This window comes from Entelurus aequoreus, linkage group LG20 (assembly GCF_033978785.1).
Source record: "Entelurus aequoreus isolate RoL-2023_Sb linkage group LG20, RoL_Eaeq_v1.1, whole genome shotgun sequence".
Taxonomy (NCBI): domain Eukaryota; kingdom Metazoa; phylum Chordata; class Actinopteri; order Syngnathiformes; family Syngnathidae; genus Entelurus; species Entelurus aequoreus.
The window spans coordinates 21,433,534-21,449,055 of NC_084750.1; the positions used below are offsets into that span (position 1 = coordinate 21,433,534).

A 15,522-nucleotide genomic window follows, 5' to 3' on the forward strand; every position below is an offset into this window, starting at 1 on the left:
GATAATCGTACATGTAAGAAAGAGTTTATCTTCCACCATGACTTGAGTATTGCTGACTTAGAAGACCCCTATCCTCTGTCCCTATCTGTGGACCTTCTACCAGGTGTTGCTAATGTCTTTAATCTTCCTCCTAAACCTGACACCTACATCTTTGTGGGATTCCCAATCTCCTGTGGACACTCTCTACAGTGCAGCTGATGGATCTTTGCACTTTGACCTCAGTAGAATCCTTTTAAAAGATTACGTGGCCAAATACAAACACATGCTACTTCCAGTCCTATAAGATAATTATACATGATATAACTAACCACACATATAAATGTATTTGTACAATATTTTTCTGAAAATGTTAGGTTTAATTCTGATTTATTCCAACGAATATTCATGTGTTCAAGGTCCACATTACAATGTTGCTCAGTGTTTTGTACAATCGCCTACTAAATTGAACCCATTGACTTTACTGTAGTTTAATTTTTTTTACACTTAACTGTGCATCGAGTGCCAGCCGGGGTCGTATTAATCATAAGCCAAGAAGCTGCAGTTACTCTGAGAGCTTTTTCAAGACCCAAGTCTCATCTTTAAGTCTGCTTCAGCTCCGTAACCAATCCTGTTTTCTCCCATGGAAGGACTGACCCCCTTCTAGCGGTCTCTCCTTCCTCTAGTGCCATCTTGTTTTAAAAAAAGTGTTGAAAATCCCCTCTATAACATTCAGATTCTTCTTGGAAAATGCTAAGCATTTCATAGATTGAGGGTTGAAAAGAGTGAGGTGGATAGGACCATTTTTCATAGTATTTCAGAGTTAGGTCGCACTATGCTAATAATGCCGACTACAGTATTGTATCACGCTAACATACATTCAAATTGTGTAATATATTTCCGGAATGCAGGTGCTGTTTGGAAAAAAGCAACCTATTATTCCAATTTTGAATGTCCAAAATTACAAAACCCAAAACCAGTGAAGTTAGCATGTTGTGTAAATGGTAAATACAAACAGAATACCATGATTTGCAAATCCTTTTCAACCTATATTCAATTGAATAGACTGCAAAGACAAGATACTTAACGTTCGAACTGGTAAATGTTATGTTTTGCAAATATTAGCTCATTTGGAATTTGATGCCTGCAACATGTTTCAAAAAAGCTGGCACAAGTGGCAAAAAGGACTGAGAAAGTTGAGGAATGCTCATCAAACACTTATTTGGAACATCACACAAGTGACAGGCTAATTTCACCATCTACGGTCCGTAATATCATCAAAAGGTTCAGAGAATCTGGAGAAATCCCTGCACGTAAGCGGCAAGGCCTTGACCTTGGATCCCTCAGACGGTACTGCATCAAAAAGCGACATCAGTGTGTAAAGGATATCACCACATGGGCTCAGGAACACTTCAGAAAACCACTGTCAGTAACTACAGTTCATCGCTATGTCTGTAAGTGCAAGCTAAAACTACTATGCAAAGCAAAAGCCATTTATCAACAACACCCAGAAACGCCACCGGCTTCGCTGGGCCCGAGCTCATCTAAGATGGACTGATGGGAAGTGGAAAAGTGTTCCGTGGTCTGACAAGTCCACATTTTAAATAGTTTTTGGAAACTTTGGACGTCGACCAAAGAAGAAAAGAACCATCCAGACTGTTGTGCGAAAAATTCAAAAGTCAGCATCTGTGATGGTATGGGGGTGTATTAGTGCCCAAGACATGGGTAACTTACACATCTGTGAAGGCACCATTAATGCTGAAAGGTACATTCAGGTTTTGGAGCAACATACGTTGTTATCCAAGCAACGTTATCATGGACGCCCCTGCTTATTTCAGCAAGACAATGCCAAGCCACGTGTTACAACAGCGTGGCTTCATAGTAAAAGAGTGCGGGTACTAGACTGGCCTGCCTGTAGTCCAGACCTGTCTCCCATTAAAAATGTGTGGCGCATTATGAAGCCTAAAATACCACAACAGAGACCCCGGACTGTTGAACAACTTAAGCTGTACATCAAGCAAGAATTGGAAATAATTCCACCTGAAAAGCCTCAAAAATGTGTCTCCTCAGTTCCCAAACGTTTACTGAGTGTTGTTAAAAGGAAAGGCCATGTAACTCAGTGGCAAAAACGCCCCGGTGCCAACTTGTTTGCAATGTGTTGCTGTCATTAAATTCTAAGTTAATGATTATTTGCACACAAAAAAAATAAGTTTCTCAGTTTGAACATTAAATATCTTGTCTTTGCAGTCTATTCAATTGAATATAAGTTGAAAAGGATTTGCAAATCATTGTATTCTGTTTTTATTTACCATTTACACAACGTGCCAACTTCACTGGTTTTGGAGTTTTGTAATATGCATGAGATAATCAGCAGGTGTGTGCAACACCTTTTTGTCATACATCTCATTTAGTATCCTTTCCCAAAGCACGAGAAAGTTTCTTGCGTGTTGTCAAAGGTCAAAGCTTGTAGAGTGGCTGGGATATTAATCCGTGCTGAATTGATACACTACATCATAACGGCGTTGTGGCTCGGCCTGTCCACCTGTAATTCATTGCGCCCTTTAGCTCACTGGCTTTGATTAAATGGAAAATGTCAAATGCTGAAAAGCTTTTTATGAATGCTCTTTAGGGAGCGGCGGAATGGGGGAGGAGATGGGCTCCATTGAGGGAAGAGAGTGTGTTTTTTTATTTTATTTTTCGGAAAAAACGCAGCAGACGGATGTAATTTTTACGATTATGGTCGGACTTTATTTCCTCCTGTTGGGTAACCGTAGTTGTTGGAGTGATTCAAGAGGGGGGAGGGTGTTATGCTGAACGCTTGTTGCAAGAAGGACCATTGGGAGTGCTGCTCTTCTGTTTAAACGGGAGCTTTATTAGAGGAGATGGCAAATGTTGACAACAAATTTACATTTTGCTTGACTGAGCCAGCTTAGAACAACGCATAATTACATATATGGCTGCTTTATATGTGGGATTTTAAACCCCTTCAGATAGATTAACAAGCCTTAACTGATTTATTGTGTTAGTTTTACAAGTATTTTTTCGAGTATTGTACAGGGGTTGATAAATATTAGCCGTGCATGACATCGTATTTTCAGGGCAATAAAGCGCACCGATATTTAAGACACACCCACTAAATTGTATAAGAAAAAATATTGTTACATATATTGGCCGCTGATATACCGTATTTTTCTGACTATAAGTCGCAGTTTTTTTCATAGTTTGGCCGGGGGTGCGACTTATACTCAGGAGCGACTTATGTGTGAAATTATTAATACATTACCGTAAAATATCAAATAATATTATTTAGCTCATTCACGTAAGAGACTAGACGTATAAGATTTCATGGGATTTAGCGATTAGGAGTGACAGATTGTTTGGTAAAGGTATAGCATGTTCTATATGTTATAGTTATTTGAATGACTCTTACCATAATATGTTACGTTAACATACCAGGCACGTTCTCAGTTGGTTATTTATGCCTCATATAACGTACACTTATTCAGCCTGTTGTTCACTATTCTTTATTTATTTTAAATTGCCTTTCAAATGTCTATTCTTGGTGTTGGCTTTTATCAAATACATTTCCCCAAAAAATGCGACTTATACTCCAGTGCGACTTAGATGTTTTTTTTCCTTCTTTATTATGCATTTTCGGCCGGTGCAACTTATACTCCGAAAAATACGGTATATATGAAAGATTCTATAAATGTTTTACATACCTTAGTTGTTTCCAAACGGTGTCTGTGTCACGGCAGTAAAACGGCTGATCAAACAAAACAGAAGTCATCGTCATGGACCCGTAAGCTCGCTCTCCAATAACTCCACAGTGACGTCTTTGGTGAATTTACCAAACTGAAACAATACAAAAAAGAATACTATTGTAATTTATTAATACTAACACAGCCACTTGTAAACATAGTAGCACTAAATTCGCTATTGTTGCACATGTGTTATGTGAGCAAGTTTTAATGTTGTAAATTTGATGTTTTATGTGTTGTTTACTGTTTTTAATGTAACCTTGCTGCTGCCCTCTTGGCCAGGTCTCCCTTGGAAAAGGGATCTTTGATCTCAATGGGATTTTACCTGGTTAAATAAAGGCTAAATAAAATAAAATAAAAATTGTTACACATATTGGCCGCTGATATATACCGGTATGAAAAATTCTATAAATGTTTTACATACCTTAATTGTTTCCAAGCGGTGTCTGCAACACGGCTGATCAAACAAAACAGAAGTCATCGTCATGGACCCATTAGCTGCGTAAGCTAGCTCTCCGCGGTGACGTCTTGGTCAATTTACCAAACTGAAACACTACAAAAAGAATGCTATTGTAATGTATTAATACTAACACAGACACTTGTAAACGTACTTGCATGTTCGCTAATGCCTACGACGGTAGCTTCATTACATTATGTTAACACTTACAAATATGCATGGAAACACACCTCGACACATGGGACGGTTTAGTAATATATTAATTGTTTTAGTTATATTGTAAAACTTAGAGATGTTACTTGGAGTGATGAATGAAGAATCCTTTCGAGCATAAACACTATGGAAGGTTTTGCTTCTGTTTAAATGTGAGCTTTTTTAGAGGAGATGGCAAATGTTGACAACAAATTTACATTTTGCTTGTCTTTACAGACTGAGCCAGCTTTTGAACAACGCATAATTACATATATGGCTGCTTTACATGTGGGATTTTAAACCCCTTTAGATAGATCAACAAGTCTTAACTGATTAATTGTGTTAGTTTTACAAGTATTTTTGTAGTATTGTACAGAGGTTAATAACTACTAGCCGTGCATGACATTGTATTTTTAGGGCAATAAAGGCCGCACCCACTACATTTTATAAGAAAAAATATTGTTACACATATTGGCCGCTGATATACACTACCGTTCAAAAGTTTGGGGTCACCCAAACAATTTTGTGGAATAGCCTTCATTTCTAAGAACAAGAATAGACTGTCGAGTTTCAAATGAAAGTTCTCTTTTTCTGGCCATTTTGAGCGTTTAATTGACCCCACAAATGTGATGCTCCAGAAACTCAATCTGCTCAAAGGAAGGTCAGTTTTGTAGCTTCTGTAACAAGCTAAACTGTTTTCAGATGTGTGAACATGATTGCACAAGGGTTTTCTAATCATCAATTAGCCTTCTGAGCCAATGAGCAAACACATTGTACCATTAGAACACTGGAGTGATAGTTGCTGGAAATGGGCCTCTATACACCTATGTAGATAATGCACCAAAAACCAGACATTTGCAGCTAGAATAGTCATTTACCACATTAGCAATGTATAGAGTGTATTTCTTTAAAGTTAAGACTAGTTTAAAGTTATCTTCATTGAAAAGTACAGTGCTTTTCCTTAAAAAATAAGGACATTTCAATGTGACCCCAAACTTCTGAACGGTAGTGTATACCGGTATGAAAGATTCTATAAATGTTTTACATACCTTAATTGTTGTGCAGCACTTTGGAAACATTTTTGTTGTTTAAATGTGCTATACAAATAAAGTGGATTGGATTGTTTCCAAGCAGTGTCTGTAACACGGCAGTAAAACGGCTGACCAAACAAAACAGAAGTCATCGTTGTGGACCTATTAGCTGCGTAAACTACCTCTCCAATAACTCCACAGTGACGAGGTAGGGCGGGTCATGGAACCAGGAAGGGAAATCACAACAGACGACGAGAGAGTTGTAGAAGAGAAGAGGGAATATTCAAGCGGGCGATTTATATATTAAAAAAACTAGTGGAAGATGGCAGAGGGATTCTCTTCTTTAGATTTTTCTTTTAGCGATGTAGACGACGTCCAGGAAACCCGCAATGTGTCTACTTGGCCACATTTGGACAAATGTATGCGTCTGGATAAAACATTCGTTCGAGTTGTTTACCATGTAAGCCCAAATCAAAACTGCCAACTGCATATTTCACACGAGAAATGCTGCCAAAAATTATATGGCGAAGAGAGGAAGATCATAGCCGCACAATGAAGTCAAGTCACTTACTTGGCGCTGACCAGAACCGTACGTGTGTGACAGTCCATTACATCGTCCACTGGGAATTAAAAAGTGCCTGTCTGCAAATGTATTTTTTTATTTGAGTTTGATACATTGTGTATTATTTGCACAGCTATGTTATTTATTTTACGTAGACCAGGGGTGTCAAACATACGGCCCGCGGGCCGGAACCGGCCCCCAAGGAGGTTCGATCAGGCCCGCAGGATAATTTGAAAGTGGAAAAAATGCATAAAAGACATGGAATTAATATTTTAAATTCGCTGCAATTCATGGATTATCCGCTAAGGGGCGCACTCTTTCCATCAGAGTAGAAGACAAGCCGCATCACTGAGACAGACTGAAAACAGCAGACGGTATCAATGCGCCATCTGCTGCTTGTTACGACGTTGTTAATACCTTGGTCTACCTCTCCGCTACACCCTCATTAGCCAAAATGTCGTTATCCAAACGGAGAAAAGTAGATAAGGAGTGTAGAATTTTCAAAGAAAAATGGACCACGTCCTATTTATTTACAGAGATGCACGGAAAACCTTCGTGCTTGGTGTGTTTGCAACAAGTTTCGGTATTGAAGGAATATAATATTCGACGCCACTACGAGACAGGTATTTTGTGAACTTGAGACAGAATTTTCAGTTTTTCGCTCACCTTTCACAGTTAAAGCTTCTGATCTGCCGGTCGAAATTCAGCTAGAGATAATTGATTTGCAGTGTGATGCAGATTTGAAGGGCAAATTTGCGTCTGTAGGTCTGGACAGATTTTATCAGTATCTACTACCAGGGTACCCCAAATTAACAGCCCTGGCTGCTAAAATTTTGTGCATGTTTGGGACAACCTACCTTTGTGAACAAATTTTCTCAGTGATGAATATCAATAAAACAAAAATGCGTTCAAGGCTCACAAACAAGCACTTAAATGACATTCTGAAAGTGACAGCTTGTCAGGACATGACACCTGGTGTTGATGCACTTGTACAGGCCAAAAGATGCCAAGTTTCAGGAACAAATACAAGTCCAGACTAGACTAACACCTTTAAAATGCTGCCTTAGATACTGTTTGCATTGAAAGAATACAGCTCTGTGAAGATGAATCCTTACTGTGGTGATTTAAAAAATGTGCACTTTAATGTTAGTCAGCAGCTTCAAAACAAAAGTTGTGTGATGGAATTCTACTGTTCATACAACTCCATACATTTTCAGTATGTATTGTATGTGTATGTATGTTTCATGTATGAAGTTTACAGATTTACAGGACAGGCGAACACTTTCTTCATTACACATTTAAAATCACTCTCCTTAGTTTGTAAGGTGTACGCAGGGATTACATTTAGATTTTACGCAGGGATTACATTTAGATTTTATATGCGTATGTGTAAGTGGTTTAAAAATTCCTTTCTTTAAAAGTCTCATTTAATCTTAAAGTGCATTACTATATTTTTCAGTACCAATTAAAGTTTTGTGCCTTTGTACAATCAGTGGGATCAGTTGCAATGCATATTTGTGAATGATAAAAGTAAATTGCACATTTGTCTAAGGAAATATGAGGTGTTTCATGAAATGTTTTGTAAAAGGATAGTTCATTAAATTTCAATATTTTCCTAATGTTCTTGTGCTTCTTTACACCAAAACAAAGGAAAGACATGATATTTTGGGTATTTATAGCAGAGTATGGTATAATTTTAATGGTCCGGCCCACTTGACATCTCCCTAGGCCGTATGTGGCCCACGATGCGAAATGAGTTTGACACCCCTGACGTAGACAGAATATTTTTCTATTTTATTTATGAGTTTCTTTCCTGTGCTTGACTAAGTGGGTTAATAAAAATGCTACTGACTGTTTACAGTACAGTTGTCACTTCAATTTCACTGAATATCGTTAAAAAAATTAATATCCCTATATGTATACTTTCACCGGAAAATATATGTTGGAACGATACCAATATTTTTTGTACCGGTACTAAAATTATTTTGGTACTTTTCTAAATAAAGGGGACCACAAAAAAATGGCATGATTGGCTTTATTTTAACAAAACATCTTAGGGTACATTAAACATATTGCAGTTAAGTCCTTAAATAAAATAGTGAACATATAAGACAACTTGTCTTTTAGTAGTAAGTAAACAAACAAAGACTCCTAATTAGTCTGCTGACATATGCAGTAACATATTGTGTCATTTATCTACCTATTATTTTGTCAACATTATTAAGGACAAGTGGTAGAATTGTAATTATTAATCTACTTGTTCATTTACTGTTAATATCTACTTACTTTCTCTTTTAACGTGTTCTATCTACACTTCTGTTAAAATGTAATAATCACTTATTCTTCTCTTGTTTGATACTTTACATTAGTTTTGGATGATACCACACATTTAGGTATCAATCCAATACCAAGTAGTTACAGGATCATACATTGATCATATTCAAAGTCTTTATGTGTCCAGGGACGTATTTCCTGAGTTTGTAAACATAATACATATTGTAAAAAAACGAAAGACGATGTGATGCCCAAAAATATAGACGTAATCATAGTAGTATCGACGAGAAACGTGCCTGTACTTGATATCATTACAGTGGATGTCAGGTGTAGATCCACCAATGGCGTTTGTTTACATTTTGACGCCGGTGAGCTACGGTGTGTAGTGAAGCATGTTTAGCTATTCCTCGTCCTGCAGGGATGATACTTGTAAGAAACTTACTTCATTTGTGATTAGTGATTTAGAAGTAGCTACAACACTGCCGACTGTGGATGGATGTTAGCTGCTAGCTAGCTAGCCATGTCTTAAAGCACCTCTTCCTGAGGGCGTTTCAGTGTTATAACTTCACCTTTATGCGTCTGTTCTCCCTTTTCTGTCTACACACTGTGTCTGCTTGTAAGTACTCTGTGATTGTGTGCTGCCGAATATGCTCCTCTGCTCGTAAAACCAGCAATGTCATGACGTGACGATGACGCGGGCGCAGGGGGGGCGTGCGGGACCGGTACGTTTCAGAGGCGGTATAGTACAGAAAATGATTCATTAGTATCGCAGTACTATACTAAGTCTAAGCAAAAATATATCGAGACATACTTTTTCGTCCATATCGCCCAGCCCTACACTGCAAAAACTGAAATCTAAGTAAGATGAAATATCTCAAATAAGGGTGATATTTGCTTATTTTCTGTCTGATAAGATAATTCTTCCCACTAAGCAGATTTTATGTTAGAGTGGTTTACTTGTTTTAAGGGTTTTGGTCCTAAATGATCTCAGTAAGATATTACAGCTTGTTGCTGAGATTTGATGACCTATATTGAGTAAAACATGCTTGAAACTAGAATATCAACTGTTGCAAAGCTGTGTCATCAACACTCACAAGTATAAAACTACTTTTTTAAAGTAATCATTTCTTACTTCAATAATGAAAAAAATAAATCTTGATGCCGAGCGCATATCATTATGTCAAGATAATGGCACTAGCATTTACTTCATTTAACAATATTTTTCAACATATTGAGCAAAAAGGTGTCTTTTTTTTCTACCAAGAAAAGTGCACTTGTTATTAGTGAGAATATACTTATTTTAAGGTATTTTGGGTTCATTGAGGTTAGCTAATTTTACTTGTTTTGGAAAGTCTTGACAAGCCAAATTTTCTTGTTCTATTGGCAGATAATTTTGCTTAGTTCAAGTAAAATACCCCTAATTTTTGTATTTTTTTTCTTGTTTTTGAACACTGACTTTTTGCAGTGTACCTAATAGTAAATGACACTAATTTGAGTTTTTTTTTACTTTGTAAATGTTCCAATGTCCTTATGCAGTGTGTCTGGACTTAAAGTAGCAGAAACAATAATAGTGAGATCTATGGGCAAGCAGTGTGGAAATCAGTCAATATCTTATTTCTCTATTTGAGTACAGTATTTTTGCTCAAGCTGTAATGCAGTATTATAAAACATGTTCAACCAAGCAAGAAAAGTTAGGACTTTACCACATTTCCCCAAAGAAGCGGATCGATCGGTAAAGGAGTTTCATCCCACCTAATAGAATGTGGTTCTCGCGGTCCGTGTTGTAGGTGATCAAGGCCATCGAGGACGGATTCAGGCTGCCTGCGCCGGTGAGCTGTCCTCCACATCTGCATCAGTTAATGCTGGACTGCTGGCAGAAGGAGAGAACAGAGAGACCCAGCTTTGGTCAGATACACTCAGCGCTCAGCAAGAGCATCCGCTCCCCCGACGCCATCGGCTCCTCCACGTTGGCACGAAGGTCGGGTGACATTAGAACCCACACACACTTATTTCCCACACTCGCGTACAATCATTACACCTCTGTCACATTTGTTTTTTTTCCAGGACTCTGAGTTCTTCCATTACACTAGCAGAAAGGCCTCTCCCCACCTTCCCGTCGTTTAACTCGGTGGGAGAGTGGCTGGACGCTGTGGACATGGGCCGATACAAGGACAACTTCACTGCCGCAGGATACTGCTACTTGGAGTCGGTGGCACGGATGACTGTACAGTAAGTAGCTGTAACACTTTATTGCCCAAAGTATTTGGCCACCCATCCAAATGATCAGAATCGGGTGTCCTAATCACTTGGCCCGGCCACAGGTGTGTAAAATCAAGCACTTAGGCATGGAGACTGTTTCTACAAAGAGTGATTTCCAGCGTGGAACTGTCATAGGATGCCACCTGTGCAACAAATCCAGTCGTGAAATTTCCCTGCTCCTAAATATTCCAAAGTCAACTTTAATATAAGAAAATGGAAGAGTTTGGGAACAACAGCAACTCAGCCACAAAGTGGTAGGAGTGTGAACTTTAGTGGAGGAGGAATTATGGTATGGGGTTGTTTTTCAGGAGTTGGGCTTGGCCCCTTAGTTCCAGTGAAAGGAACTTTGAATGCTCCAGGATACCAAAACATTTTGGACAATTCCACGCTCCCAACCTTGTGGGAACAGTTTGGAGCGGGCCCCTTCCTCTTCCAACATGACTGTGCACCAGTGCACAAAGCAAGGTCCATAAAGACATGGATGACAGAGTCCGGTGTGGATGAACTTGACTGGCCTGCACAGAGTCCTGACCTGAACCCGATAGAACATCTTTGGGATGAATTATTCCCTTTGTCTTGGAAAAATATATCACTCTTGAATCAACACAGTAGTTAATACTATGATTAGAGATGTCCGATAATATCAGCCTGCCGATACTATCGGCTGATAAATGCTTTAAAATGTAATATCGGAAATTATCGGTATCGTTTTTTTTATTATCGGTATCGTTTTTTTTTTAAATTTTATTTTATTTATTTTTTATTAAATCAACATAAAAAACACAAGATACACTTCCAATTAGTGCACCAACCCAAAAAACCTCCCTCCCCCATTTACACTCATTCACACAAAAGGGTTTTTTATTTCTGTTATTAATATTCTGGTTCCTACATTATATATCAATATATATCAATACAGTCTGCAAGGGATACAGTCCGTAAGCACACATGATTGTGCGTGCTGCTGGTCCACTAATAGTACTAACCTTTAACAGTTAATTTTACTCATTTTCATTAATTACTAGTTTCTATGTAACTGTTTTTATATTGTTTTACTTTCTTTTGTATTCAAGAAAATGTTTTTAATTTATTTATCTTATTTTTTTTATTTTTTAAAAGGACCTTATCTTCACCATACCTGGTTGTCCAAATTAGGCATAACAATGTGTTAATTCCACGACTGTATATATCGGTATCGGTTGATATCGGTATCGGTAATTAAAGAGTTGGACAATATCGGAATATCGGATATTGGCAAAAAGCCATTATCGGACATCCCTAACTATGATCGATGTTAATTAAAACCTAAATGTGGGATATAAATATAATGGAAGTATAATTGTTTGTATATAGTATATAATTGGTGCAAAGGTTTAACATGTGTACAAGGATATTTCACATGGCTTTACTGTGTATATAATTGAACAGTATTTATGTTGTGTACAATGTGTATTTATAATATGTTGTGAAAAGGAAATGTCATTTTTTTTGGAAGCTTGTACTTGACTTTGTTTATTTATAGGGTTAGGCGCAATAAGTGTTCAACTTCAGCCTAAACCCTTTCGGTCTGCAACATTTTTTTTTTAATTTATGAATGTACAACTGTTTGTTTATGAATGTACATCTGTGTTTGTTTATTTTGTTGACCATTGACCGAAGAAATAATAAATTAAACTAAACTAATTAGAACGGAGACTGAGAGCCAGGCCTTCTCCACCAACATCAGTGTGTGACCTCACCAATGCGCTTTTGAAAGAATGGTCGATAATTCCTATAAACACACTCCGCAACCTTGTGGACAGCCTTCCCAGAAGAGTTGAAGCTGTAATAGGTGCAAAAGGTGGACCCACATCATATTGAACCCTATGGGTTAGAATGGGATGGCACTTCAAGTCAGGCCTGGTCCTAACCAATCTGGCGCCGTAGGCAAGATTTTAGGTGGCGCGCCCCCCCCCCCCCCCCGTCCCACATCGGCAGTGAAGTGTATATACTCACAAGAAACCGAATAGCTTTGTCTTTGACCTTTTTTTTTTACTTAAAGAAAGCAAATTAACATATTATATGAGAATGTTATGTTATGATTATCTTTAACCGAATCACAGCAGTGCTCAAATTAAAAAACAGCATTCCCTCTCACGTGATATTGCTTAATTAACATTAATGATGTGCACTTTAACAACTAGGCTTACAACTATACCTAATATATAAAGGGGTGGAAAAGTGACTATTACCTGCAGGGCAAACATTAGCTAACCAGAAGGCAATAACAATGTAAACAAAAAACACCTGCTTAAAAGATCTAATATAAATGTCCCTGAGGAATGTAAGGTGGGAGTACTGTAATTACCTAACGTTACATTATTTTTTTCCTTAACAATTTAGCCCCCTCCACAAAATTAACCCGACGTTAAAACAGAACTAGCTATTTATTGATTAGCAATTGCCGAATCATGTAACATTAGCTTAATGCTAAAAAGCCACGTTACTATCACATTCTGTAACAGACAAATAATTTCATGTAGGCTAACGTTACCTACCTGCTACCTCTGTCTTTTTCTCCTTTCTCCTCCTCTTCTTTTCTCTTTTTTCTTCCCTAGGCACCTGACAGTTTTGGCCGTTTTGACATCTTGTGTTGATTTTTTGATGTGGTAAGAGTCATTATACGGGAAGGGAGGGGCGCACCGTGCGGAGGGATGGGGGGCGTAATGTTGTAACAAATAATATTTCTATTAAATAGGCTTTACTTTGCATTTTAATTAACGTGGGATTATTTTTTGTATTTAGAAATAATAGTACCAACTTTTTTTTTTTTTTTTCCTCCAACATTTGTTGCACTGGCGTGGCGCCCCCTGCTGGACGGCGCCCTTAGCATTTGCCTATACGGCCTATGCCACGGGCCGGCCCTGCTTCAAGTTCATATGTGAGTCGAGGCAGGTGGCCAAATACTTTTGGCAATATAGCGTATTTCATGTACCGTAATTTCCTGACCGGGAAGATGTTGAACAGACAACCGTAATATGTCAATCATGCGGCAAATCTTAAGGTATTTTCAGCGACATCATCTTGTGTTTTCACAGAGACGTACTAAGTCTGGGCATCACTTCCCTGGAGCACCAGAAGCTGATCCTGGCCGCCATCCAGACCCTGAGGGCCCAAGTCATCCAAATGCACGGACGGGGGGTGCAAGTGTAACCGACCGTCACCCGCAGACCGCCACCAGGCACCTGCAGACGTGGACGACGGGGGGGGGGGGGGGGGGGGGGGGGCAAGAGAGACTACCGTACGTCTTTCCACGTGAAGGACACATGAAAAGACCTCCTCCAATTCACTCCTCGTACCCATTCTTCCTCACGCCTTCCGCGATTCCTTCCTTTCTTTTTTTTTTTTTTTACTACCGAGCCCCTCAGAGACCAGGTCATTGGGGGGCGGGGGGGAAGAGCGGAGGAGCGATGTCATGTGACAAAAACTTTCGGCAGAATCGGGATGATTCTCGCGAAGACGGACTACTTTTTCCCTTTACCACTGTTAGGTTTTTCCCCCCTACAAGTACTGTTTTAGTGGGGACCCCCCTCCCCACCACCACCGTCTGGTTTCACTTTGAACAACACCAAGATGCAAATTAGCGTCGCCGAATGCCAGAAGTGATCTCGTATCAGATGGCGAAGGAATATTAAAAAAACGGCAGGCGTGTAATCCGCACTCGGAGCGGCAGCTGTCCGTCGTTATGGAGCTTGAGCTGCCCCGACGCAAAGAGGCTCCAACACATTTGAATTTGGTGGGTAAACCAGGCCTGCAAAAACACTTTAAACCGACGGGGGGCTTGATCGACTCATTTTTCAGGAATATCGGAGCGCTCTTCTTGTTCCTCCTCAGAACTGCTGATGGCTGGAGTGGAAAGAGTCGTGTGTTTGATCACCCATAAGTTAAGTCCTCGTCTGTTTGGCCAACTCCTCCTTTTTATTCTTCTTATCTTTCCCCTCAAACTGTGTCTGGTACGTGCTAATGAAATATTTACCTCCCTTTTAACCTCAAGGTCATCTTAATCTTTCATATACTCATGAACTGCATTTTATTTTATTTTTCTTGGTAAAAACTGACTTATCTTCTCCAAAGAGTACCGCGTTAAAACTGCTGTATGTCAACATGTTCAACACCACCACAAGACAGTGCTTCTCAAAGTTGTTGTTTTCTCCAAGTACCACCGTAATGACCGAAACGGTAGCATAGTAGTCCTAAGTATTCATTAAAAAAAAGTTAAAGTACCAGTGATAGTCACACACACACACTAGGTGTAGTGGAATTACTCTCTGCATTCGACCCATCCCCTTGTTCCACGCCCTTGGAGGTGAGGGGAGCAGTGAGCAGCAGCGGTGGCCGCGCTCGGGAATCATTTCCAATTCCAAGCCTTGATGCCGAGTGCCAAGCAGGGAGGTAATGGGTCCCAAAAAAGAAAGCAGAGGTTTTATTTAACAAGTATATTTAACATTTTGGCCACTAACATTACACACAGTTTGAACAGTAACAGTGTTTGATTATAGGTCAATCAAACACTGTGATTCAATGGTGTGCCACAGTTGGAGAACCACCGGTTTAAGAGAGCAGATTTAACACAAATGTCTAAATTTGTCACATTTAGAACTTTAACTTTGATAATAAATATAAATAAATTATAAAATATATTACAAAATGTTAAAGAACGAAAGTATTTAAAAACAGATGCTATTTCCTGTTGGACCTTTGTGGGTTGCGGTTTTATCAAAATGATATTGTGGAATACGCTCAAAAAGTACTTACACGTACACAATAAAATCTTTTAAATGAGGTTTATTCTTTAAATGTCGGCAGAAGAAATATTAAATATTGTTCTGGCATCTTAAAAGCCATATTATTTTTATTTGCGTGTTGAAATGTTTTTAAACCTTTACTTTTTTTAATGATAAAGAAAAAAAACGGGTGTTGGAGGCTTCATTTCCTGTCACCAGAGTATTGTCCACCATTGAATAAAAAAAA

At 38.8% G+C, this 15,522-nt stretch overlaps 1 protein-coding gene and 1 long non-coding RNA gene across 6 annotated transcripts in view; one reads left to right on the top strand and one right to left on the bottom strand.

Annotated features, from left to right (window-relative positions):
- The window catches only part of LOC133636021 (ephrin type-A receptor 7-like), a 584,329-nt gene extending 570,572 nt beyond the window's left edge, over positions 1-13,757 (top strand). The window contains exons 16-18 of the mRNA XM_062029623.1: positions 10,041-10,231; positions 10,318-10,482; positions 13,590-13,757. Coding sequence (XP_061885607.1) covers positions 10,041-10,231; positions 10,318-10,482; positions 13,590-13,704 — 471 coding nt within the window. The 3' untranslated portion in view covers positions 13,705-13,757. The remainder of the gene's footprint in view (positions 1-10,040; positions 10,232-10,317; positions 10,483-13,589) is intronic.
- Positions 1-15,522, bottom strand: part of LOC133636023 (uncharacterized) — a 163,257-nt gene that overhangs the window by 7,217 nt on the left and 140,518 nt on the right. For 2 of the 5 annotated variants that reach the window (XR_009822154.1, XR_009822157.1), the window contains 3 exons: positions 9,957-10,123; positions 4,162-4,282; positions 3,699-3,831 (listed from right to left, as the gene is read on the bottom strand). This is a non-coding gene — a long non-coding RNA (uncharacterized LOC133636023). Of the gene's footprint in view, positions 1-3,698; positions 3,832-4,161; positions 4,291-9,956; positions 10,124-15,522 lie in introns of all 5 variants that reach the window. The other 3 variants (XR_009822155.1, XR_009822156.1, XR_009822158.1) reach the window with 3 other exon arrangements.